Source organism: Physcomitrium patens, chromosome 4 (genome assembly GCF_059467195.1).
Source record: "Physcomitrium patens ecotype Gransden chromosome 4, ASM5946719v1, whole genome shotgun sequence".
NCBI lineage: Eukaryota > Viridiplantae > Streptophyta > Bryopsida > Funariales > Funariaceae > Physcomitrium > Physcomitrium patens.
The window spans coordinates 11,157,525-11,184,423 of NC_143413.1; the positions used below are offsets into that span (position 1 = coordinate 11,157,525).

The 26,899-nt window shown below is 36.1% G+C and overlaps 2 protein-coding genes and 1 pseudogene across 13 annotated transcripts; 2 read left to right on the forward strand and 1 right to left on the reverse strand.

Annotated features, from left to right (window-relative positions):
• Positions 1-563: 563 nt before the first annotated feature.
• LOC112281570 (uncharacterized) lies at positions 564-10,223 on the reverse strand (annotated as a pseudogene). The gene is made up of 11 exons (XR_016502764.1): positions 9,909-10,223; positions 7,012-7,103; positions 4,279-4,405; positions 3,965-4,043; positions 3,566-3,724; positions 3,089-3,273; positions 2,805-2,825; positions 2,149-2,662; positions 2,002-2,038; positions 1,220-1,549; positions 564-1,118 (listed from the first exon to the last, which is right to left on the reverse strand). The product of XR_016502764.1 is annotated as an uncharacterized LOC112281570 (transcript).
• A 337-nt stretch (positions 10,224-10,560) lies between these two features.
• On the forward strand, positions 10,561-13,959 carry LOC112281524 (uncharacterized). Of its 3 annotated transcripts, none has more exons than XM_090249729.1 (4): positions 10,561-11,056; positions 11,575-12,355; positions 12,663-13,540; positions 13,817-13,959. In XM_090249729.1, exons 1-4 carry the CDS (start codon positions 11,033-11,035, stop codon positions 13,859-13,861), a joined length of 1,728 nt encoding a protein of 575 aa, XP_090105855.1. In that variant the 5' UTR covers positions 10,561-11,032; the 3' UTR covers positions 13,862-13,959. The 3 variants fall into 3 exon arrangements, with proteins under 3 accessions (XP_090105855.1, XP_024373911.1, XP_073389833.1); XM_024518143.3 differs by having other exon boundaries at positions 11,581-12,355; XM_073533732.2 differs by having other exon boundaries at positions 12,663-13,959.
• A 7,890-nt stretch (positions 13,960-21,849) lies between these two features.
• Positions 21,850-26,395, forward strand: LOC112280869 (alpha-amylase type B isozyme). 9 transcript variants are annotated; one of them, XM_024516773.3, is made up of 6 exons: positions 21,850-22,120; positions 23,292-23,755; positions 24,290-24,419; positions 24,650-24,904; positions 25,027-25,574; positions 25,690-26,395. In XM_024516773.3, the coding sequence occupies exons 2-6, from the start codon at positions 23,321-23,323 to the stop codon at positions 25,948-25,950; spliced, it is 1,629 nt and encodes a 542-aa protein (XP_024372541.1). In that variant the 5' UTR covers positions 21,850-22,120; positions 23,292-23,320; the 3' UTR covers positions 25,951-26,395. The 9 variants fall into 9 exon arrangements, with proteins under 9 accessions (XP_024372541.1, XP_024372542.1, XP_024372538.1 ...); XM_024516774.3 differs by lacking the exon at positions 21,850-22,120 and adding an exon at positions 22,164-22,295; XM_024516770.3 differs by lacking the exon at positions 21,850-22,120 and adding an exon at positions 22,301-22,388.
• The last annotated feature ends 504 nt before the right edge of the window (positions 26,396-26,899 follow it).

Here is a 26,899-nt window from a genome sequence, read left to right on the forward strand (position 1 = left end):
TTATGTTTTAGCATAACTACATTAATTTGTTTTTATTACATTAATTTCATGTACGTAAAGTAACTCAATTTATCTCACTATACTGAATAGTCGTTTTCTATTTTTGATACTCATTGCAATTGACTGCTAATTTTAAAGTACTGAACATTAAGCTGTGCCTCTTCCACATGCATCTAGGTTTTAAATCAGTTGAATAATTTTGTTCTTTTTTCTGTATTTATACTGTGCAAACTTCAAATATGATAAACAATGATGCTTGTTGTCATCAAATAAACCATGTTTTATTGTTAACATATAACGTTAATATTTTACAATTTAAATCGATATGGTAACATGGGAAGTAACGATTGAGGAAAGTATTGATCTGCAATATATTTGAACACAAGTGAAAACCATAACAAGTGACCCACTCTTAAACAATTTTAGTTGGCGGTTTGATAGTCCAAATGTAGAACTGTTTGAGTGGTTAAATAATTGATACTTGCCATTGAAACATGTGTGTTTTCCATTTAGTGTAGCATCAATTGACCCTTTGCAACATTCAAATATTATGAAGACATTGGTTAAGGAGGAAAAGCATGCGGAGAAATCCATTTGTTCTCAACACACAACCATTGATTTCATCTGCACAACTATTTTCGAAGATGACTACAGTAGATGCAAGAGTGCATATAAATTGATTGCTGCAATGACCAGCACATGCCACAAAATTAAAATGCAAACCAATTCCCGACAGAACTGTCATTTCTGCTTCCTCCTGACCTTGTTGTCGTTGGCAAGTCCTATATCGATACCAACCATTTTCCACAGCAAAAGAATGCCAGTGTCATTATTAGGTAGTAGTGAAGTAATGCTTTAGGTTAAAACTACGCAAGAAAGACGAGATACTGCATCGAAGGACGTTCACCAGAGCAGAATGTTGCAGAATAGAATGGAGACTATGGGAGTGCATCGCCATTGTACTAGCTAGTATAATTGAAAAAAGTATGACGTGAAACCAAGGGTGGAAACAGCAGCCAGTGTAGAACTGGTTTAGAGAATGAAACAGTATGGAATTACATTGTGCCCACGTGATCAACTCATTCATAGATTGCAGTATCACGAAAAGCTCCACATGTCTGTTTAAGCAGGATCAAAACAGCGCATTTTAGAAGTAAAAGGATAAAAACTTAAAGTGAGGTACATGATGACACAAAGAATTCGTAAGGGATACCTCTACCTGGGATTAGTTCGAGATCGGATCAAGAGTGGACCTTCCAAAATCCCAGTACTTATCCAAACCATCAGCAGCTGCAAGACTGAATGCAAACGCCGTCCCAGAGGAAACAGGATAGGATCCAGAACGTGTAGTCTTGTTGTCATTTGGCGTGGATGTAGTGGAGAACAGATGCGCCCACCACCTGGTGGCGGTGCAAGTAGGGTTTTTTGCGGCCTGTGCTGCAGGTTTTATTAAGACTTCCAGTTGCACAAGATAGCATGCCTGTGCCAGACCCTGGCTTCGAAGTCTTCACGTTTATCCGAATCGTTTCTCCCTTCCATACAATTAGAAGAAGTCAGTCTGAATAAAACCATGTCGAGCAAAATCGGCACACGCAATCAACAAACATGAACCTCGGCACGAATTAAAATGAAACGACCTCGTGCTGTTGTTAAGAGTGTTAAAGAGTACAAGAGATTTCATTCGCCAGTAGTCTGTACTAAGAAGACCACATTTGAGCTCGAAGTCGAAGCGCTCATAATCAACTAATTCGTTGATGAGCTAGAGATCAGGGCTGTCGATCACATGTACGCGACGTTGTAGAGAGAAGTACCAAAATTCCTGAAAGAAAGAAGACATTACTCTGACACCACCCTTAACTGCTGAGGCATCAGTAATAGATGTAATAACCTCTGAAGTGATATTCGATTTCATGAATATTTTCACCCTTGAAGAATTCACAGGCCCAGACTGCAGGTGCTGAAACTTGTTCTTAAGTAATTGGGCATATCAATCACATGTACAAGTATCAGACACGCTTTCAGGCATGAATTTTAACGCCTGCATCATAACGAAAACGGTCGAAAACCATGACAAATATCTCTCTCATGCATGCTCCTTGAAGCAGAAAATCTTCAGGCCTGGAGCAAGATGAAGATACTTGCTCAGACAAAAATGCTCATCTTCAGTCGCAAATCCACTGAAGGTTGTGCGGGGGCATCGTCATTGGAGGAACTTCTCTGCCCCCCTCTTCACATGCTACTCGTTATTAGATAATGCCACATTGAAATCAAATACCTCGTTCCTCTCTTCGAAACCCAACCCCAAAAACGCATGCTTCCCTCTCCCATCGTCGACCCTTCACACAAAATATCGCGACAAATCAACCACATTCTCAACTGTCGCGTCCCTCTTCCCCGGCATCACTGGGGAGGCCGGGAAAAGCTCTCCGGTGTTGAAATACTCCAATCGAACCTCACACGTGGCTTTCAACGAAACGATCCTCAACCTCCCTGTCCAGATCTTGTCTGACTGGAGCCAATCCCCGAACTTGTAACCCCCACTGGAGCCTCTCGGGAGGATTTTCTACATAGAAACTTCTCTGAAAACAATCAGAGTGTTCTCAAGAGGCTCGTCCTCAACGTACGATATTGGAAATGAGCTTACCTCCAATTCTGGGCGAGACTATCCTAGTCGTTATCCCACTTGTGAACCTTGATCATTCTCCGAATTCGAAGACAAAACTACTCCGGGAAAAAATTCTGCTCTGCAAAATTTCACATTGTAGTTCTGCTTTCTCCAGATGCCAAGGACAAGGAAGTTAGACCGGAAGGTCACAATCAACAGCCTGTCACAGATTGATCTCAGAGTAAAACCCGAAGATCAAGCGTCGTGAATGGAATTGGCATCGACAATCCTGCTGCGCAAGCGATTCAAACTAATCAGCAGCTGCTGGTGAAGTTGTACTTCCAAAAGGACCAGAGTAGTTCTTATAGACGCATCATGCTGGATCGATCGACAAACAGCACCACCTAATGCAACTTTCCATTGTCCAACCTGAAAACCTTTTCAAATTATCAACCCACAAATGCCACACTATAGCTACACTACGAGACAGTCTACGACATGGGCCAATTGGATTCCTAGAGCTAAGAACACAGAGGGGGAAAACAGCGCTCCAGTCAACGACGCAGCTCCCGATCTCGTCATCACCGGGTTGCGAGTGCAGCTCACCCCCCACTCCGCAAGAGCACCGAAACCCAGCTGATTCACTTGCGTGTAAACGTCCGCCGTGGCTGCCACAATGATCCTGTGTGGCGTCGACGTAGTTGAGAAGTACTCTTGATTGAGAAGGTCAGTGGTTCATGAGTTTGCTTGACAATAAGAGCCCAACTCAAGTTCAAGTCTCAAATCCATTTTGTTCGTTGGTGGAGTAGTTGGGTCCAAATTGGGGTTCATGACTATGTGTCGAACCATATGTGTGACATAGAATCTCAAGGCACAACTAAAGGCAGTCATGAACTCTAGTTGAGGCTTTAGTTAGCAGAGGCTAGTTATTGTGGATCCTCGACGCTGTGTTCGAACGACCTCTTGCGAGCACAAAGGTTATCGACACCCACACACTGACGAAATCGAACTTGAAGCTCAGGTTGGTGAATTTCAGCATTGTCCGGCCCATGCTGCAGCTTTTATTGTTGCAGCTGCACCAATATGGGAAGATTTTCGGAGACTTGGTTTGCGAGACACCTGCATCCATCTCGCCTTCCATATTCCAGATCTCACCCCGTTTTTGCTACCGCTGCCAGGAAAGCTTATTTCACGAACCGCCAGTTATCCTTGACTCTAAAAATTACGATATACAAACAGTATTACTCAAAAAGTCCAGTTTGAAATGCAGTCTTACCATCGCTGACCTGAATACACATTTGAAAATTGAAATGATTAAGTGAACAAATTTCGTGCTCAATGTTTCAATTACTCAATTACTGTACTCAAATCCCATACTGGCCTCTCTTGACCAGTTGCACGCATATATCACATTTCTCAAGCCCGTGGAAAAGAACACCTTCACAAAGAAATCGTGAAAAGCCAAACTGAGAACGGAACTGAAAGGTTTCATACCTTGCAAGTTGGTCAATCAACTGTTCTCAGATCAAGTGGCACCATTATCTTATCAATAGCAGCAACAAACCCTAGATCTTTATCATTTGAAATTTTTGCATGGCAGCGTTTGGGGTGCACTGGAACACGTTTGTGAACAATCCATTGAAGTTTTGGACATTCTCGACGATGGCACTGACATGCCCAAGAGCAAACGGGGCTCTTGTCAGAAGCACTGTCGCGAGTATTATTGTTACCTGCTGCATGACTTCCCTCTGAAAATGAGTTGACTGCGAAGCAATGTAGTGAGACATTATTTCTCCACTCCTGGATGAGTTTTGACCAGCACACTCAAAAGATCAGCCTCTTTTTTTCGAAACTCCATCATGTCAGTCTATGTAGTAAATCGAAAACTTTCCACGACATTCTTTTGAAAGCTGATTCGAAGTGTTCACTTTCTGATCTGCAATGACCTTAAGCTACCTAAGGGCATGGCGGGTTGGGACCAATAGATTGGCGGTTCATATCCCAGCTGTGAAATATTCAATTCTTCGTGAAGGAAAAACTTAGCAAGGAGATACTGACTCTCAGGTGTTTCAAATATAGATAAAAAACATTCACACCAGTGCGGTACAATGGACAGATAATGCAGCGAAAAGATGTAATTCCATGCAAATTACTTACCGAATTTTTTACTTCTTAGCCCTCTTTGGTATTCATCCCCAGATACTCTCTATCAAAAGCAAACCAGTCAAAGTTAGACTATCAGCAGTATACAGTGCTCCCTTGTGGAAGGATAATAATGAACTAATTCGTGCCACCGTCCAGCTTTACGTAGAATTGGTGAAAGGGACATATTCTTGGTGGAGAAAAGGAGCAGAACGTAATGCAGAGGTAATTGCTAGAGTACAATGAATGATTTAAGCAGTCCTGGTCATTGGTCGGACTCTTGTGGTGCAAGTCATATTGCTTCTGAAAATTGCACCGACAGAGTAGGACTTGGAACGTCAGTCAGTAACGACGAACATACAGCAACCAGACTGCGGGTCATCAACATCGATGACCCGATGCACAAAAGCAACTTCCCAGTCAAGCTTTTTTCTAAAAGAAAGGAGTGCAACTTGGCAGTGTCCACGAAGTAGCAAAGATTCAACACACAAGCAAACACAACCTTCCTGTCAATCGGGCTTTACATGAACACCTTTTCAAACGAATAAGAACATGACACCGATTCGCTGTTAGCATCGTGAGTTCGAAATTTGGATCTCAAAGTTGGTCTTCGGTGTGAGGATCAATTGTCATACACTTTGAAATACTGATGCGGCCTAGATTGAAAGACATGATCCTCTCTTCTACTTTCACACCAAATTCTACTAACATTCTACAGCACATGTCGCGAAGAGCGATTGTATGCAATACTGAGGAGTAACTAGCTTCGTGTACTAACATCGCAAGGATTTGCACTTAGCAGGTTCTGGAAATGCAAGTGGGCCGCATGTGATAACTAAAATATGCCGAAAGCATGGTTCGACGACGAAGTGAATGTCGATCAAGGTCTGCACACAACTGCATACAGCATTAGGTCTGTGGAGCATGAGAATTCACAAGCACTAGATTCTCATGCTCATGCGATGATCATCTTCTAAATCACACTTCTTTGCATAGATTTCAGTGCTTTGAGTGATTCAACGCCATCAAAAACCCTAGTTTTACTTTTCACAACTGAAGTTACTACGTTCCGAAACAGAGACCAATGTGTAAAGGGCTAGAAACTACAGCTGCAGGTTCAGAGTTAGGAACTCAGGGCTTTAGTCTCTAGGGTTAGGGTTTATGTTTAGCCTCAACTGCGCACTTGTGCCCACGATGAGAAATTGCAAATGATATTTGACATAATGTTTTTTTCTAATGGCTGTAAATTTTCATCAATTATAATAAACCTTAACAAATGATGAAGATTATGTGCCTTGGAGAACACAAACCTATTCAAAAGCCCTACTTGGAAATCATGGTGCTTTGTAGCATGATAGTCAAAATGTTGGTACTAGAAACTGAATAGAATCAGCAATTAACATGTTCCATGTGTTTATGGGGATGTGTTGTACATGACTAAATCCCAATATTAGTGAATGCTCTTTTTTGTGGATCAATAATAGTATTAATAATAAAAACAACAATATGGTACCCTTTATGTTTACATATATATATATAGAGAGAGAGAGAGAGAGAGAGAGAGAGAGATGTAATTCTTAAGATGCTTCATACAATAGATGTCAAATATTGCACAAGAGATGGTGTGCATGGTAATAAGAGTGGCAATCTTGATGTTGATTTACACAACAATAAAAGTTTAACTTGTCCAACTTAAAATTACAATTTCAATTAATTGAGTTAAGCTCAATTAATGTAATGAATTTAAAACAAATTCATATACCAAACTAATAATTGAAAAGTGACAAGTATTCTGCATGAAATAATTCAATGTTCTCTGCAATTAAAGATCATGTAATTAGAAGAAAATCATTAATATATTTTTATTTTCAGTTGATTTGTTAAATTTGAGAACATGCAATGAAAATGTAAAACAATATTCACAATTTTACAAAATTCTATTACAGAGAATCAAATAAACAAGACACCAATAAATTCCTGTTCATTTTGAAACTCGTTCTTTAGGAACCACATGCAAGCAAATATAAATATTTTTGAATATTTTTATGAATATTTTTTCCATGTACAAACATTTCAATCACTTTGATTTATTTTGTCTACATTCCTAAGAAAAAGAATGCTGCCTAAACATATGAATCAATAAATGCGGCTGAATGCGATGCGAATGAATGAAATTTCCACATTCATCCATTTTCTAATCGACAGAGTCTCGAAGAACGACACAAAGAAACCACAAAACTATTCACGCCCCAATAAAAGATCACTTTATCGTGTCGCGGTGTGAACAGAGAATTTCCCCCACGGCAAGGGTCACATCAGTCGGAACACGCCACGTCAGATTCACGCGGCGTTCCCGCTAAAAACAGAGTAATGTTCACACCTTGCTTTCCGACTGACATTTATGGCACCTTTCACACCGCCGAGAACAGCTCTAGGTCCTCATTGGCTTGGCTTTGTATTCTATTAGCAGTAAATGGTCCTTTTGTTGGTGGTCAAAGCTTACAACACACAGGACCTGTTAGTATGATTTCCTTGCCCGTAGATTGATGAGGATGGATGTCAATGTATTGCCCACACTGTTTGTCACGCATTGAGTATAGGTGCCCTCATTTCACATGTGATTTTTGGAGTGTCTATATATAGTAACTCTTTCCATTGAAAAAAGGTGCCCTCATTTCACATGTGAGTTTAGGATTTTCTATAAATAATAACTCCTTCAATAGTGAGTTGTGCATGTTTGTATTTTAATATACTTTATTTTTTTTATAAACATACATACATGTGTACATGTATGGAAAAGCCTTTGTTGAAATTTGATCTGGATTGTATACAAACAATAACCCTTGGAGTGGTAGTTTTCACTATATATATATATATATATATATATATGTACATATACACACACATATATAATGTAGTGGAAACTTGTGCCATTTGGGCATTGCAATGTTTTGCACATTGAGCTACTTATTCAATTATTCATATTTTCTTGTCCACTAGTTTCTTTGTTTCATGCATTCTTTGCATTCCCTTCTTCAGAACAAATCAAAAGACTTCTTTGTCTCTGTGTGTTTTACCCAAACTCTATATATATATATATATATATATATATATATTCAAAATTTGTTGTTGAAATTTGATCCAACTATGTTTTAAATGTAAACAACTTATGATATATGCAAAGTTTATGTATGTAATATACTTTGTTGTAAATCAATGAAATATGGGTTGGACAATGAGACTTGATTATGAAGTACATAAACAAACATTCTAAATAGAATTTATTAGATGTGACATAACTTTGTAGAAAATGATGCACTATTAGTTTTCGAGTTTAGGGTGTAAATGCTCTATTGCTCTATTATGTTTTCTTATTGCTATAATATTATATGAAGTACATATGTTAGAGTTTTGGGTATGATAGATTAAATTTAACATCTTCATATTCAATAAAGCAGCATGTTTAAATTCTTCAAGTCCAAGCATGTTAAACCCATAAATGTATAAGACTAATAACATTATAGGTTTAGCATGTTCTTTGAGTATTCAGCCTAAAGGGAATCTTATTTAAATTTATTTGAGAGAATGTTTTACACCTTTTTTAAATTATTGGTATCTTCTGTTTTGATTGAGATTACAAGGATATCACAGAATCATTTTTTTGTTTCATATATGTATATATACATACATATATATATATTCAAGTGATAGGTCAAAAAATGGTTTTGTATGTTTAACATTTCAACAGCTGTAGGTATGTATATGTGTATATGTGTACATAGATAAATGTGTGCTATTGAGCAAGGACTCTTACTCTTAAATTATTTTCATAAGACATCTATCTTAAAGTGAGGAAACATGTGATTGATCAATTTGAACAGGATTGACATCCAGTACAAAAATCTTTATTTATAAATTTATATATATAGTTTTGACAGAATATTGATATTTTCAAAGTTTTAACGTAGAAATTATTATAGAAAGGAATGTAGAAAGGTACATATAGAGCTTTTTTTCAAGAAAAATTTGCAACAATCAAATAAACATTTTTGTTTACCAATTTCCAACACAAATATATTAAATACTTTACCAAACTCAAAATCTCTTAACACATTAATATTACATGATGTAAATATAGTTTATTCATTTATTTATTATAATAAAGGATAATGAGCATTAAAAATAAACACTTTACATGATTGTGTGGCATAATATTGCTATCTTTCTATTTATTCATTTCACCGTTTTATTTTATTGCTAGAACTAGTTAAGACTGATAGTTTAATTATCCATTTGTAATTAAAATCATGAAATATAATTTAAATTCTATATTTTTTTTAGTACTTACAGATACATCCATGTATATGATTGTATGTAAAAAAGAAAGAGGAATCTAAAATCTTATTTATCAGATATAAATTTTAAAAATATTATTTGTATATCTAGTTCTTACAAATTTTTTTGATGAGATTTTTTTAAACACCATACATTTTTAAGACTTCTAAAATACACAAAGAATGTCATATTCAACAAATGTGTAATGCTTAGGACTTACTCTTCTGCAATCAAATAGTTTATACCTCCTTACAATATAATAGTACCTTTGGTTGTGGTAGATGCAGTTGCTAAACATAAATTGTCTATAAAAAAGTAAACATGTTAAACTTTGAATTTTAGTTATATTTATATAAATTTTTGATTAATTTAAAAAAAAGAAAAAAATAGTTGAGTGAATTTCTTTAATGATGTATTCTGGAGCTAATTTCTACAATGACCATTTCATTTAACAAAGTATTTGCAACATATCCGTTTTTATTTTTATTTTTATTTTTTCTTCTCTTCTCTCTCTTTTAATTTTTTAATTCTTTTACACGATTTAACCAACATGAAAAATACCTTTTTATCTCTCCCATTGTATTCTTTATGTAATACCCTTTGACATCATTGTTGTTATCATCACACACACACACACACATATATATAAATATATATATATATATATATATGTATGTATGTATGTATACCGAACAGCTTATTATTATCCACATTCCTTTAAAGGAAAGTCCATTCAAAAATATAAAAATATAAATCGGCAACCACATTATGCAGACATGCATCATATTCCGTAGGCGTGCGTTGGTGCACTTTTTGGTGATCTTACCCACATCACCCCTGTTACCACGTGCTCTATGACCGCCCGTCCGGTCCCGAACCGAGGCACCAAATCAACTTGCACGGGCTGCAGCCGAGCATGGCCAACCCTCGACTGTGACGCTGCCGTGGCCGCCGCCGCCGCCGAAACAGACGCCACTTGCACGGTGGCTACGGTGCGGCAGAGCTCATAGCGATCTTGCGTTGCGTGAATGTGCTGCTGCGGCACGCACCCCAAGCTGCGAAATCCCAATTGCTGCGGTATTGGAGCAAGCGTGCGTGGGTGAAGCGCGGGTTGGCTGGAAGCGAAGACAGCTGATGTCATGGCGGACTACGTCGTGATCCAGGAACAACGTCGCCACCAGCTATCCTCAGCCCACACCGTTGACTCTGAACCGGCAGGAGCCGCAAAAACTCTGGAGTTATCAAAGCGTGCGCGGTGCAAAACGCAACTGCCATTTGGCCACGGAACTCACCTCTCTCACTCGAATTCACCAGCGTCCCGCAGTTGTTTCTTGCTGGGTTCGCTCCAGTGAGTTTTAGAGTCTCCCCAGAATCTCCCTTATCGGCTTCCGTCACCGATTTTAGGGCTGGGTGGGTGGGTGATGTTGTGGTGTTTGGATGGATCCTGCTTTGTCGTAGCTGTCCGACCGTGTTTGTCTACCGCATGGTGCAGGTGGACGACCTGGTGACCGCAAAGTGCGCCAGTGCTTGCCACTATTACATGAGCTGTCGGCGGAGACGAGGAGGAGTGGAGCATCCTCTGTGGGTTATGTCCTTGGAGTCGTGGGATGTCCGTGATTTGCTGACTAGGTTTGGTGGATTGAACCGTGGTGGCGATTTGGTGGTAACGTGCGTCTCGGCAGGCCTAACTGATCGAGCAATTTTGAATTCTACAGCTGTGGGTTTTTGGCGGAGTTGTGGATGTGGGTGTCAGACTGGGGGTGAGGATGCGTGACTATATTTGTGAAGGAGCTTTCCGTTCCATTTGTGATTCGAGAGGCGGGTGCGGTGTGGCGTGCTTGGCAGGCGTGGTTGATTGACGTAACTGAATTAGTGGGCAGGAGCGCTTCCGTGGAACCTTAATTCGTTTTCGTGGCCGAAATTTCAAGTCGGGATGGTATTCCTAAGGTCATGCGTACTTGCAGTGAACACAAGGTATGTCAATTGGGTTCGGGTTGATGATTGATTTACCATTCCTCGTGTGCGTGATGTAAAGTCGCGCTACGAGCAATTTTATTCACCCCTAGGCTTGCTGGCCCTAGAGTCTACAGCTTGGTGTAGCAAATCCAACGACAATCCCGTTCTCCCCTAATGTGCGCAATGATTTCCCTCCCGATGATGCACCTTGCTATGAGTTTCTTGATTAGCGAATTTGTGAAAGTGTTTTGTGAAGTCTTGTTGAGATTCTCAGTCAGGCCGAGCACGCCCTGTTATGGCATCGACGTTCTGAACTGAAAACACTCTTCATGCATTTCAATTAGGAAAGATGACTTGGATCTGAATCTTCTCTTGTGTTCCTAACCACCACTAGTGAAAGTTCCTCATCGTAATTAAATTTTAACAACCTGATCCACAGTGATGTTAGTTTTTGAACGTACAGTGTTTTCGAATAATTCTTTTTGTAGATACATCACTAGAAGTGGGGTTGATTTTTGACTGTTTTCGTAATTTAGATGCAGGTCAGTGTTACAGATAATACACCCAAGCTGCATGAATTTCCTGAATCAATAATTGATGAGATATTTAACAAATTGGAGAACGCGAAGTACATAGCGACCGCTAGATGTGTTTGCAAATGCTTCAACGAAGCCAGTAAACGGATTCGGTCCGTTCGATTCATCTGTTTAGATAAGTATCATGAGAGTATAAGATATGGACTTAGGCTTTCGTCTCCGAAAATTAGTCAATCCAGTCCATCTGCAAGAGCTCAGGCCTCCCGAGGAAAGCAAGTTGTGACACAGGCCATCAACAGCGACGTAGAGGGCTTGGATTCTGGCGGTAAACACGAACCCAGTACATCAACAACCGGAGGTACTCAAATACAACACCTTGAGAGGAAGCCCTCTGTCGATCGCATCGAAGGGGACTCCCATTCCATTTCCAAAGGAGAATCTAGTACAGCAGTTGCTGAAACCACACAGTCTTTTAGCAGTGACGAAGAGGGCTCATCATCTGATGATGAAAGGCCTGTCTTTATTTTTAGGAATGTAGTCGAAAGGTTTCTGGAAAAACAGAAGCTGGTGCAACTAAGGCTAGAGATTGAAGGAAAGCTGCAGTCGAAATATGTTTCTGAGGCGGAGAGGAGAAGAACAGACTTTTGGCTGAGTGACCCCATGCATTTAACAAGATGGGTGCCTAATGTCAAAGACACTTTACAGCACTTGTGTATTGTGGATTATGGACAGCAGGCCATCATGCGCAGATCAAGCATCCTTGAAATACTGTCTAAGAACTGTGAGTTTGAACATCGGGGCTTCAAGTGCTGAAGTTTGACTTTATGTCTCAATAGCTCAGCAGTATTACTTCTACTTGTTTGTCGCTTGTGCCTGATGCCTTGAATAAGGATACATTTTCTCATAAATAACGCTTGTCGAATCAACTGTTTTTTAATTTATTTTCCTGTAGTATTGGTGTGGTGAACATTTGTTATTACAAAGTCAGAAAGTTCATGTTGATCAGCACGATGAATGTTTTACCAAACATCTTAAGTATATTCTCTTGCAAGTTTTCTAACGTCGTCTACTGCCTTTTTCGCTGGCAGGCAAAAAGTTGAAGACCTTGGATTTGCGGAATATGTTCATCGATTCGAGTGGTCTTGAAGATATGCCTGCGTTGACAAGCATCACATTGCGATGTGTGAAGGTTACTGGCGATACTTTACAACTCATCAATGCCCGTATGAGGAATCTAGTCATCTTGGCTCTATCAGGAGTATTTGGAGTGGTTGAAGGCACTCTAGACATACCTTCTCTGAAGGTTTTGTGCCTGGGTCTTTCAACTGTGGCCAAGGACATAAGCATGAATCTGCCGAGTCTTTCAAAGTTGCAGCTAAAGATGCTGTGTCCAGAGAAGTTAACCATCAGTGCGACTACGTTACAATTTCTGGCATTCAACCTTGAGGTTGGAGAAAATGCAGTGATTGAATTTGACGATCTTCGCGATTTGCAGGAACTGTTGTATGGAGCCTCTAGTTTTGATACACTTACGAAGCTTGTCGCAATGAATCCCAGCCTCAACAAATTATTCTTAGATATACCATGCATGACACTAGGCGGAGACGGAAAGTGGTTGGGTGTTTTACCGGGCGTTCCATTATTCCTTCCGAACTTCAAACAGCTTCTTTTGTGCGAAAGACTTGGGGTTCTGAATATTGGGCCTGGGCTCTGGCATTCAATGGAAGTAAACCTGGAGACGATGTTAGCAGTGAAGAATTGGCCTTCTTTCAAACGCCTCATTCTTCATATGATTCCTGGAAATTTGGATGCTTGCACAGCCATTCTACGTACACTGCTGAAGCCAACCTTGACTTCACTGGAATTGTACATTCACACTAGTAGTCCAGTCAGCTATGATGCAATTGTATCACAAGTGAGCGGCATCACATCAAACTTTGACCGAAGCTTTTCCTTCAAACCACTGGTATGGACGAAGTGCCTGAATTTCTCCTGTTTCAGCCTGTAGCACTGATGGGTGTATCAATTTTAACTGCAAAGGTCCTATTGTTCCGCTCAATTCAATGCAGTTTTTTTACTTTCATCTTCTACTGCCATGTTCTCTTCTCTATGGCTAGGATATGACACGAATTGAATCATGCTCTCAGGTGTGTTTATCAAGAAATGAGAGTATAGTCAATGAACAATTTTGTAAAAGTGCACCATTAGGCCAAAATTGCCCACATGTGGTGTGTCTTGCTAGATTCTACGTGGACCTGCACTGGCATCATGCAGTAATGGCGGTTAGTTTTTACCAGGCTTCAATCATATTTAACTGTACTGGTGCAATGCATATGTTGTTGAATGGTTCGCCTTGAAGTGAGGTGCGACCTTGTTAAGTTTCAATTGTTTTCGAAAGAAATTATCAATGTTCATACATCACAAAACCTCCCCTAATTTTTTCTGACACTAGAAATGTTTTTATTCTCATTGAAGTTTATTCACAAAAATATTATCTAAATTTTAGTGTATGTAACAAGAGGACTTTTTTTTTTTTTCTTTACTTTTTCTTTTCTTTTCTTGGTAATATTTTTCTGTTATTTGGAGTTTATTTGCAAAATAATATACAAAATTTCAAATAACCATAAAACTTTAATTAAATAAAAACAATGTTACAACACATTGTGAAATGCATTTAATTATTTATATATATATATATATATTAGACGTATTGACTTACATAATGCACATGTTGATCAATTACTATTGTAGAAAGTCAATGCATGACAACTAAATATAAATATTTTACTTATATATATATATATATATATATATATATATATATTGTTGATGTAAAATAGTGTAATTTAGAAAATCATTATCTTAGTTATAATTTAGAATATTAAATTAATAAATCTTAAACAAAGGTAATATATTATTTTAAAATAAAATAATAAAAAAATATGAAATATAGACATTGTCAAAAGCACGAATCTACACAAATTTGTAATAAATGAATACATTTATGAAAACTAAAATAAAAAAGCATATTTAATTTATTTTTTTAACTTAATAAATAAATATAATCATTATTACTAAACATACAAAAATCAAAGAGCCTTGAATCAAGTTTAACAAATCTTTGTATTACTTACCTAAATAGAAAAAATAAGAATAAATATAAATATATTAAATAAATAAAAAGAAAGAAATAAAAATAATAAATAAATAAATAAATAGCAAATATATATATATATATATATATTTTTTTTTCTAAGAGATATTAAGATGGTTTCTTAGTTGCAAATCAAATCTTTTGGTTCTTCTAGATACACAATGTGGCTATTGAAATTAGATGTAGAAGATGTGCAAATTAATATTATATGATTCAAACTTCTTGCAATAGTATAAAATAAAATAAAAATAGAAATCAACCTTGATAAGAAAAATTGCATTTATATTGTGAGGAACCAAAACATATTGTTCAATATTATTTCAAGTAGAAGCAAAACCACTGAATAAGGAATATAATTTTAAAAGAAAATGTGTTGAAAAATGAGTGTCCAACTATATTAGAAACTATGTGGTTGGATTTTTGTACAACATTATCTTGTGAAAGCTTTGTATTATCTTATATATTGTCCTCTTGTTTTTTGGTATAAGTTTGTTTAAAACCTAGAAATCCTATTACCTTTATTTATGTTTTATTAGATTCAAATATCTTTGCTTGTTTTTTTAAAAAAAATCAATTTGCTAAATATTTTATAATATCTTTGATGTAAAAAATTAAACATTTGTATATAAAAGTCATAGATAGATAATCTTTACTACCAAAGGTATCTTCCTTAAAAGCCTAATTGTGGAAGTAATTGTGTAATATCATAAAAGTTTGGAATTATTTTTAATCTTATAAAATCTCCAATCAATCATATTATTAAAGTTTATTGAAGTTATCCTAAAATAGATAGGATATATTATAGTATTAATTTTTTTCTTTCTTTATTTAAAAAAGCATTAATTTTTTTTTTTACCTTCACTTAAAAAAATCAATCTTCTATTTATTGGAACAAGGATATTTATACAAGCTATAAGAAAAAGGTGATTTATTTGACATTTACACAATACTAAGTCATTATTTAAGTAGAAGTTTTAGTAGAATCTTGGAGTAATATGAGGAATATAAGGATCTATCTGAGAAAAAATATTCCAATATATTGCAAAAATATCAACTTTAGAATTATATAATTAACCTTTAAGAAGGGATTCAACTACCATTTAGACCAATTTACAAATTATAACTAAATAAATTGGTTATTTCCAGCAAATGCATTGACTGAAATCTTATATGTATATATATATATATATATATTTATTTAACATTCAAAATTTCTTATAGATCTCTTAATGTTTATTATGAAAAAAATTAATAGATTTTAATAAATATCTAGATTATTGCAATCTCAATTTATTGACCATTGTAATTAATTATTATTTGCTTCTACTATCATTACTTCTTAACTAAGTAAGTTTATCTAAGATCTATATTAGAATAGATATATAAGAAAGATACATTTTAATACATGTTTTAAAAAAATATAAATAGAATATTATATTTTAAATTAAATACAACTATTATAAATATAATATCATATTTTTTTAGACTTACAAATTCTCCAATTATTATACTAAAGATGTAAAAGTAATATTTTAAGGTTTAAAAATATTTTTTATCTAAATTTCTATTTTATGTCATAAAAAGTTTTTAATTTTTTAAATAAAAATAAATATACAAGATTTTGCATTACATGTTTTCATGTTGTAAATAAATTTAATAATATTCTTTATTCTATTTTTAAGTATATATTTTTTTTCTCAATATCTAATTTTATTATAGCATTTACAATAGATAAATTTCTTGCCATTGTAGATATAATTTGAAATGGCATCATCATCTACAATCATGATTAATTTAATCATAATTCATACTAATCACAATAAATCTTGAATATTTTATATCAGCATAAAGTCCTAAATTGTCACCATGCTTGTTTGAGCATGTCTTTCATATAATTTATATTTAAAATTACATTATTTTGATAAGTAATAAATTTTATTACATGTATTATTTAAATATTATTATCATGTGCAAATATAGAGAGATGTGGCATATAATGAAGAAAAAAAATATTATTAAATAAAAGAAATTGTATTTTTAAATCATAAAGTCAATAGTTCCAAGTGGTGTTATTTTTTATGATGATGATTTTTCAAGTAAATGAATAAATTTTCTTGATATATGTATTTAAATCAACTTTTAGTATAATTTAATTAAATTCCATATTAACGACATTATTTCTATCAAAAATATTTAAATATTCTAAAAGATCTAGCACAATGATATGTAATTTAAGGATGAACTAACTTAGATATAACTAAATTTTGGAGCTTAGTTCAATAGATTTTTGATGGCTTTAAATATAAAAAATTATAAATAGAAATAAATAAATAAATAAATAAATAAAATATATATATATATATATATATATATATATATTTCTTTTGTAACATTTGTTCTAAGGCTAAGTCTCTATGTCACAAATCTTATAGGATTCTCCAACATCTAAATCTTCTAAAACAATTATGATAATCTATTTTAATTGATCTTATTTTAGATCTTTAAAATTTTATTTTATACAATTCTATGTTTGTGATGGTAGATTATATAAGAAAAAAAATATGTTTTAAATTGACTTTAGATCTTAATCTTTAAATTGATAGACATATAAAATATATAAAAGAATTATTATAACAATATTTATAATATCTATTAATTATAATCAAGAAAATTAGATTTCTTTAATAATATAATAATCTCTTCTTCTTATCAATTATTATATTTTATTTTCAATAAATATTTTCTAAAATTCAGTAATTTTAACTTTTTTGAAGCAGAAAATTCTAAGAAAAATAGTTTGGCAAGTAAATAATCAAATTATATAATAATAATCATAAACTCTAAAATGAGAAGAATAAGTTTTTTTAGAAGCACGTTATTACCAACATCTCCTATTAGAATATGAAACAATTAAGAATTAACATCAAAATAACTCCTAGATTCAAGAAAATATATAAAAAAATCTAAAACATCTTGTATACTTGCATGGATATAATATTAGTGAATGCACATGTAAGCTATTTTAAAATTTTATAATTTATCCGAATTTATTTTATTTCTTTTATCAAAAATATCTATAAAAACTAAAGAATAAATATTGATAAATAGATGGTATAAAACTAGGTAAATTAAATTTAATCAACTTTTCTTAAAGATTTCTTTATAAAATTAAGAATTAACATCTAATACACTTTTTTAAAGATTTATTATTTTTAAAATTTCTAAATACAATACTTAAGTAGTTTTACCCTTGATAATATTAGATATGAAATAATGTTTCTTTAGAATAACTTATTATTCTTTAAGTACATGGAAAAATATTTTTCAAATAGTACCATGACCTTAGAAGAAACTCTTAATGCTTAGACATACTCTTGGAAGTACATACTATACATGATAACATTTAAAATGTATCATCTTAAGGTAATTATGAAGACTTCAACAAAAACTGAATACTTAGATGCTCTTCTTATTTTACTGGTCATCTAAGTATTCAGTTTATAGATTATTATTAATGACTTATAGAAGTTTATAAGTCATTGATAATGACTTATAAATGGCCAGTTTATAGATAATTTTATAGATTATTTTTAATGACTTAAAGAACTTATCAATCACCTTTACATAGAATACACACTAAAAAGAAAAAAAGAATAAAAAGAAAAAATTACAAACTTAATTTGATAAATCTTTGATTTTATGAAATCATCAAATAATTTAAGTATTTTTTGTGGAAGTCATCTTTTAAAAGAAGTGTCATGTTAAAGATGCCTTTATTATTTAGATAAATAGAAACATATTAGATAAGTAAAATCTTCTTTATAAAACATTGAAGAGGCTTTTTAGATACATATTAAATATTAGATATTAAGTTTTTATTTTTATTTTAATTTAAAAATAGTTGCTATAAAGATAATTCACAACTTAGATGTGAATTATAGATACTTAGACTATAAGTATGATGGTCCTTAGGATGCTTTGATAAGACCTCTTTAATATAAAAAGATAGAAGATTAAGACCATCATTAGTCTAGTTAATGCCTTTCTTGTGATGTATATTTGTTTCAAGTGTCATTAATTACTTTCTATTTGCTAGTATTTATTTTAGATTTTTGCTATTTGATAGCTATATCTCTTCTTTATTTATTTTCTTGGTTATTAGTAATAACTAATACTTTTTTTCTTGTAAATTTGTGTTTGAATTTATATTATTGACATCAAAATTGATATATATTAAAAATATTAATATTACAAGAATATTTATAATCTTGCTTCCATACATAATAGCAAATAAAAAGTATTATAAAATATTTATATTAACTAAAAGATTTTAAAAATAAATATTACAAATATATTATTATTTTTTCTATGTTATTTTTACAAAAAATTGCTACATAGCACATCTTATGATAGATATAAAACAAATTATAAAAAAATTATTTAGAGTTTTTTTAGATTTTTTTAAAATTAATTTTTTTGTATATATATATATATATATATATATATGTATATATATCAATAATATAATATTTTCATATCAATTTCTTTTTTATTACAACATTATAATCCAAATATTAAAAAAATATATTATTATATTAAATATATACTAAAATGTATATATAAAAGAATATATTTTATTACTAAATATATAATCCATCACATATTTTAGTTTAGTAAAGTATTAGTAATTATTTACTTATTATTATAAAAATAAATGAATATCTCAACATAAAATCCTATCATCAATAGAACTTAAGCAATGTTGTTGGATCAATAGCAACTTTTATATGAACTTAGATATCCATTAAACATCCACTTTGCAATATGGCCATTTGTTTGGATGTTTGCAAATGCACGCAAGCAAATCATAAAGATTTGATGTCAATGTCATAAAAGATCACACAAACAAACAAACAAAAAAATAAAAAAAATCAACAAACACATTGACATTCTACTATCTTGTATACTTTGTTGAATGCTATTGCAACTCTTTTGACAAGAATAACTATCTGATTAAACTAGAGAATTGGGTATTCTTATACATATTTATCTAGAGTGTTTGTTGAATTAGTCACTTGCATGAGCTGCTTACTTGCACCATCGTTTGTCAATACAACAAAAGATATTTCACATCAATTCAAGTTTTCACATGTCATGTTATGTGACATTTCGGTCAGTTAAGACTAACGTGATTATGATGAACTTTCAGGAGGTGCTGAGAGTAGGGCTTGAATTTGCAAGAAACTTCTCCAGTTTCACTTCTCTGTGTCTCCTTGGTTTCCTACTTTTATGTCTGTTCAGTGCATGTCCTCACTGCTATGAAAGTTTGCCATGTGATCCTCTGCCCCATGTTAGTTCTCATTGATAGTAAACTCGTTTTCTGTTGAGTTTAAGTATTATGACCCTGTTTTAACTTCTGCGGTTTCTCAAGATATTTATACTAAACTGTTGTTGTGTTTGCAAGAGCATTTGCAACTGTTGGTTAGATTATAGAATACCAATAACTATTTCCTGACCTGGTACTTTGATTGTCCCAGCATCCGTTTGCAGAATTTGGAGTTTCTCTTGGCAAAGATGAGAACCCACCTTCAAATGGCAGTCAGCTGGATGTTGTGAATGCCGTCAGTACTCGGCTCTGAATCTCTGGAAGGGAGGTTACGTTTTTATAGTATCTGCAGTCGTTATTGCTTGGTTTAAATAAGTGATGCAAGTTAAATTTATTTAAGCAGCAAGTGTCGAACACTAGATTGTTTGTTTTGCATGAACATTTCATTGCATTTCAAATTTTTTGCATTTTGATCTGTGTTCCGAAGTAGAAGCGACAAATGGTCTTCTCTTCACCCTTGAGCTGTCGTTCACAATCTTTGAACCACCCGACTGTTATTACCTATTCGCTAGCTGTTTTGCAAAATGTGAGCCACTCTGGTACAGTTTGGGATTTTCCAAAGGCCTCTAATCCTGTGTGCAGTATTTCAGGTCAGTGCTACCTCGACGTTCGACATACTCAACAAAGAACATCGAATGGTAGTGTTAGCAATATTGGCTCACAGTACATCAGGAGTAAACTCACGAACATAAATGGCTATCAACCATGGTACTCGTGCGGCACGTGGACTTTCTTTCCCACATTTGAAGCTGAAGATATGCACACCTAATTTTGAAACATGTATTGGAACACGAAATAGCCTGGATCGCTTACCTCATTCAGTTTCAACAGATGATCTGGTGAGAAGGTTGATGTTGAAGACATGAGCTTCTAGTTATAGCCCTACATATTGTCTTTCGTGATATGTATTTCTCTTTGACGTCCGTTCAAACATCAGATTGGTAAAAATGCTTACTGTATTTGACCTCTCGGGGTTGACTTGTCTTTTTTTGGCTTCACTCGCAAACTCTTTAGCATTCTCAGTCTTCGTCTGTCTTACTGAAATCATTCACTACTCTATGGAAATGAGTCTTGAGGGGAACTTTGTCATTTAGCCGAAACCTGTGGATTGTCGTCGGGGTTGGATGTTGAAGTATTCTTAGTCAGTATTTGTTAACTGTTCCCTTGCCGCGACATAGGAAATGACCTGTGGTTGTCGACACGGAAACGGTGCTGGGAGTTGTGTGTTATGAATTGGAACTATGGAGTTTTTGCATACAGAAAGTGAATTTTCTTGACCTGTGGACTATTATCCGACGACTTATCTTCACCGTTTTGGAATTTTGCCCAACATGATTTCCACGTATCGAGTGAGTTCGCAGGCGAACATGGGGGGTATCGCGCGATGCATGAGCTTGAATTCTGAATGTAGACTTTTAGCATCGGTAAGTTTGAAGTTTCGCGAACACAGTCAACAAATTCTCGTACTCTGAATGAAGGAGTTGAGCTATTCTCTTTGCAAGCAGTGCCGCACATTGTGGTGCCGGGGCCTACTTTGTGTGGAAACGACAATGCCACGTAAGGATGTCGAACCCAAACTCCGGTTCCCTCTCAGTGAACAGTTTGTTGAAAATTCTCAATTTTCCCTGACGCCTTACACCCCAACACTTGTACCTCTCTTGTTGGGAATCCTCTTTGGTGTTCCGCAATGAACTAGCAGTGAAAGATCGTCCAGGGATCCGAGCAGCCGCACATGCGCATGTCGTGTAGTCCCGGAGCGTCGAGGAATCTCGCCTCTTCTCAGACTCTGCATCGATCAAAGGTCAAGCGCAAAACAATTTTACTCTGACATGCACACTTCTGCGCAGTCCGTATAACATTTACCGCCCAGCACTCGGTGATCAGATGGAATTGGTGAAGCGCAGAACAGTGTCTTTAAAACCCAAGAAAACTCAAGCATGCCGTTCACGACGAGTCCAATTTTCCAGTGAGGCTACTTCGGAGAAGTCGATGAATTCAACTCAGCAGTGCGTCCATGATCTCTACACGGGCTATTGTCTCTCTGGATCAAACTAATCTATTCTGCGACATAATTTTAAACCATGACTGTCATCTGACCGTCAGCCGCCGTGAAGAATAGTTTCCTTCGATAGCTCTCACCACGTGTCTCCACCTCGCGAAATTAATTAGTGCACGCCACCGGTACGCGATCGATAATTTGGACTGCGTTGTTTGGATTTTACCTCTACGCATGTCTATCTTTGCGGCCTTCATGTGTTCTGCACACAGATCCAGGTCACGGCTGCATGCTATTACTAATTGCTGAGAAATCAAGTCTTTCAAGACTCGAGACTTGGATCGGCTTTAGCATCGATTGAATCTGTGTGGGTCTAGTTTCCGCAGAATTTGAGATAACTCTTGGGCTGATGAAGAGGGATTCAAAGGATTTTTTCTTATTTTTTTATTGTTTAAATCGGTGACGGGACGAGAACCAAATTGACATTTCGATGGCCGCCTTGGAGGCAATTTGAGGATTTGTAGCACAAGTGCACGGTGAAGAGTAGTGCTGATTTATTTGTGAGCTGGTGTGCTGCGTGACTGTGAAAGTACGGAAGGAGGTTCGAGCATTTTAGTTGTTGGCACATTTTCGTGCAGGGTTTCGTTCTGTGGTTCACGCGATCGAGCTTGATGGATGGTTTTTAGTGCGGTTTTGCATCTCGAGCGTATTCAAGCGCAAAATTAGTGGGGTTTCAAATGCGCCTTAGTTTATCACAGTACTTTGCGTCGTTACGTGCCCGATGTGATGGCTGATTATCAGCCCTGTTCGGTTTGAATTGTTCTGTTGGATTCATACAAAGATAGTGGCTGCTCAATTCTCGAAACGCTTCAAGGCGCCACTAAGTCATAGGTTCATTTCATTTATTAGTATATTACTTGCGTGGTTGTGAAAAGGGTGAGGTTGCACAGCCACCGTTGTGTGCTAGATGCTGGAGGAATATTTCATCTAACGCGGTTTTCCGCGTATGAGTTTTTAAGTTTGTTCTAATCTAGAATTTCCATGCAGTGAAGACAGTGTTACTTGATAGGGCAGTTTTTTTGGTGTAGTACTGGATATGTCAATTGTGACATGCTTGTCTGGAGTTGTAACTCCTTCAATGTTCCTTAGTTTTAAGCATGTTTCGTTTTCACTTCTTGCAGTTGATATTCTTTGGAGGTCGCAAGTCACCATGGCCTCCATGGTCGCTCAAGCAGCTCAGGTGAACGTGCTGAGGGAGAGCAGTCTGAGTTCATCGCATGCTCCAGTAACAAATAAGAAGGCGATGAGAGCATGTATGGCTCCATCTTTCTCCTCTGTCTCTTCTACTTTCTATTCCTCTAAACGGCTGCGAAGCACCAGTTCTGTGCCTAGGCCTGCTACAAAAAGAACCACAATCAAATCTGCTTTGGATGTCTCCAAAGCTGCCAATGAAGCAACGGAAAATTTGAAGAAGGCTTCCGAAGTTTCCAAGGAAATTATGAAAGAGGCTGCAGAAGGAACAGTAGAGTCTGTGAAAGAGGTTACAAATCGCGCACTTACGCGAAAACTGTCGCGAAAGCGCAGCTTTCACTTGCCTCGCGGTGGCAACATCAAGGCAGATCCGCTTCGAATTGTCATGTTTCAGGTTCTAAGTCTCACCATGAGCTTAAATGGGTTCCTCATGTTTGCTTCGTGTTCTTGCTGTTTCTTTTGTACGTACTAAATAGTCTTGCCACCAATTGAGTGGAGTCCTGATGAACAAGATAAAGTGGAGCGAATTGTAAAGGGATATGGTTCAATTTAAATATTAAACATATGTTTTGAATATTGATTTCCGAAACAATTTTTTTCTAGTTTGATAGCTTTGCGGTTAAAGCTACCTTTTACCACTGTAGCCAGTATCAAACTTTCAAACTCTTCGAACCTAAAGTATGCATTGTAGCTTTTGTTGAAACACACTGGACGGGAAAGGCCACTGAAAAGGCATTTTGTGTTTCCTGTAAACCTCGTGTGCTATGCTATTAGGCGTTGACATGACTTAGTTTGAACTCTTTTTTTTATTCGCGAGAAGTGACCGTGGTGACAGTCTTCATAACTTGGGACTCGTGCGTGTCTCGTTTCTATATTGCGTCATTTAACTTTTGAACGCGGGCAGTAAATGATTGTCATGGTTGGCTAGGGATTTAACTGGGAATCATGGAAGAGCCCCAGCTGGTACGATATCATCGGTAACAGAGCGGAAGAATTGGCTGCAGCAGGCATTACTGATGTTTGGTTTCCTCCCCCCAGCCATTCTGTGGCTCCTCAAGGTGTGTAAATTTCCAGACTGTGCACGTAAATCATTTTCCTCGAAAAGTTAAAATTATGAATTGTTCGAAGTAAGACGAAATACTCTGAATTTTCATTCAGAACTAGATGAGGACTAATGGGTTTCAGGTGTTCCTATGCATGAGGTTTTCCCTCTTAAGTATGAAGACCTCAGGAGTCCACTTTTATGATGCATTTACTGATAGGACTTTATGGATACGCCGTTTTGCAGGATATATGCCAGGTAGGCTATACGATTTGAGCGCATCCAAGTACGGGAATGAGGAGAAGCTCTTTGAAACGATTAACAAATTTCACAAAGCAGGAGTGCGGTGCATTGCTGACATTGTTGTGAACCATAGATGCGGTGATGCTCAAGACGAGAGAGGGGAATGGGTCATTTTTGAAGGAGGCACTCCTGATGATGCTCTCGACTGGGGTCCTTGGGCTGTAGTTGGAGATGATTACCCATACGGAAATGGAACCGGTAAGCACTGTTCGTGTATGGAATAAAAATTCCATGAAACATAGTCTGCTGTACCTTAAGCATTGTGGTTCTGTGACGTATCACATTAATAAAAAAAATCTGTAACATGAATGTGCTGGCAGGTGCTCCAGACACCGGTGCTGACTTCGAGGCTGCACCTGACATTGACCACACTAATGAACGAGTTCAAAGCGACATTATCAACTGGATGAACTGGATGAAATACAAAATTGGGTTTGATGGGTGGAGATTCGACTTCGCAAAGGGTTATGGAGGATACTTCGTTGGTAAATATATTGAGAAGACTGAACCAGGGTTCGCAGTTGGGGAGTTGTGGACCAACATGTGTTATGGATATGGTGGTTTGGATTATAACCAAGATGGTCATAGGCAGCAATTGGTTGACTGGGTTCATTCAACTCACAATAGGTCTACTGCATTCGATTTCACCACAAAGGGCATTTTGCAAGAGGCTGTTAAAGGTCAGTTATGGCGACTGCGAGATCGGAATAGCAAACCACCGGGGATGATTGGGTATTGGCCCGAAAAGGCAGTGACATTTCTTGATAACCACGATACTGGATCCACACAGAACCACTGGCCTTTCCCGAGTGAACATATCATGCAAGGCTACGCTTACATACTTACCCATTCTGGCAACCCCTGCATTGTGAGTTTTCGACTTCGCTTTTCAGTGAGTTGTGCCTTGTTTCCACCGTCACATTGGTTACATAGATCATGTTTTGGCCTGCTGAAATAACACTGTGTTCATTTTTCTTGATCAGTTCTACGATCATTTTTACGACTGGGGTTTGAAGGACGAAATTACAAGGTTGATCGAGTTGCGCAAGCGGAACGACATTAATGCAAGGAGCAAAGTCCACATCGTGACTGCTGAGAACGATTTGTACGTTGCGAAGATCGATGACTGTGTCATACTCAAGATTGGTCCTCGGTATGACATGGGCCATCTGACTCCAAACTCTGGGGATTATAAAATCGGGGCAGTGGGAAAGGATTATTGCGTGTGGGAGAAGAAAAACTAGAGTCTCCTTGTAAAAGAAATAGACAATTTTTATCATATAGCACATTTATAAATTCTCAAATAGCGCTATCGTTGCTAATTATAGCTGATTAGAGAAGCCATTTTTTTGCTTCGTATCAATGGTATACTCAGCAAAGGCTTCAGACGCAGGTGTGACGTTTAATTGTCAAAGTCTAGACATTTGATGACGCATCTGGTCCTCACCGCCTGCTTCAGGAGTTATCGTCAGCTGTGTCATCAATCTTCAGTTACAGTGGATTTACATAACTGTCTCATTGGTTGTACATATTTTGTTTTCTGGTAGTACATACCCTATATTTCTGGCAGTATAGTCTCGAAAGGTTGTAAATGCCTACTTGCTTCGGCAGGTTTTACCAGGGTGTTGGCTGTCATACTCAATTTTTTCCCTTTTCAGTGTAAAGAAGCGTGAAGCAAACCTTCCATAATTCTTTTTTATGTTGATGCTTGTCACAGTACACATGGTAACGTGACTATCTCTATTCACAAGTTTTAATGAGATGGTGGGCTCTACTCAATGGGCACGATAATCTGTATCATGATGATATCCGCATTATCTGATGGGAAGCCTCACGCAAAAACTCCAGACTTCCATTCTGTGACCGAAATTGTTCTCAGGTGTGTTGTCATTTGTTTCTTCAGTAAAATTACCTGAAGTGTCCGAGTTGGAAATGGTTAGATCCCATGTGCAAATGCGACAGCAGCGTCGCTGTCGATAATGGCAACTCTCGACTATTTACCACTATTCTGACAGGTTTTCAATTCATGTGAGACAGGAGTTTGCGTTGTCTTGCTTAACTTGCGATTCTTTTGGCCTTCGCTGCTGCAGCTTCAGCTGTCCCTTATCCACCGTTGGTCAAAAATACAAACATAACCAGAAAGTGCATGTGTTAGAAAGTGCATGTGTTTCGTTACAAGTTTATCGAAACACC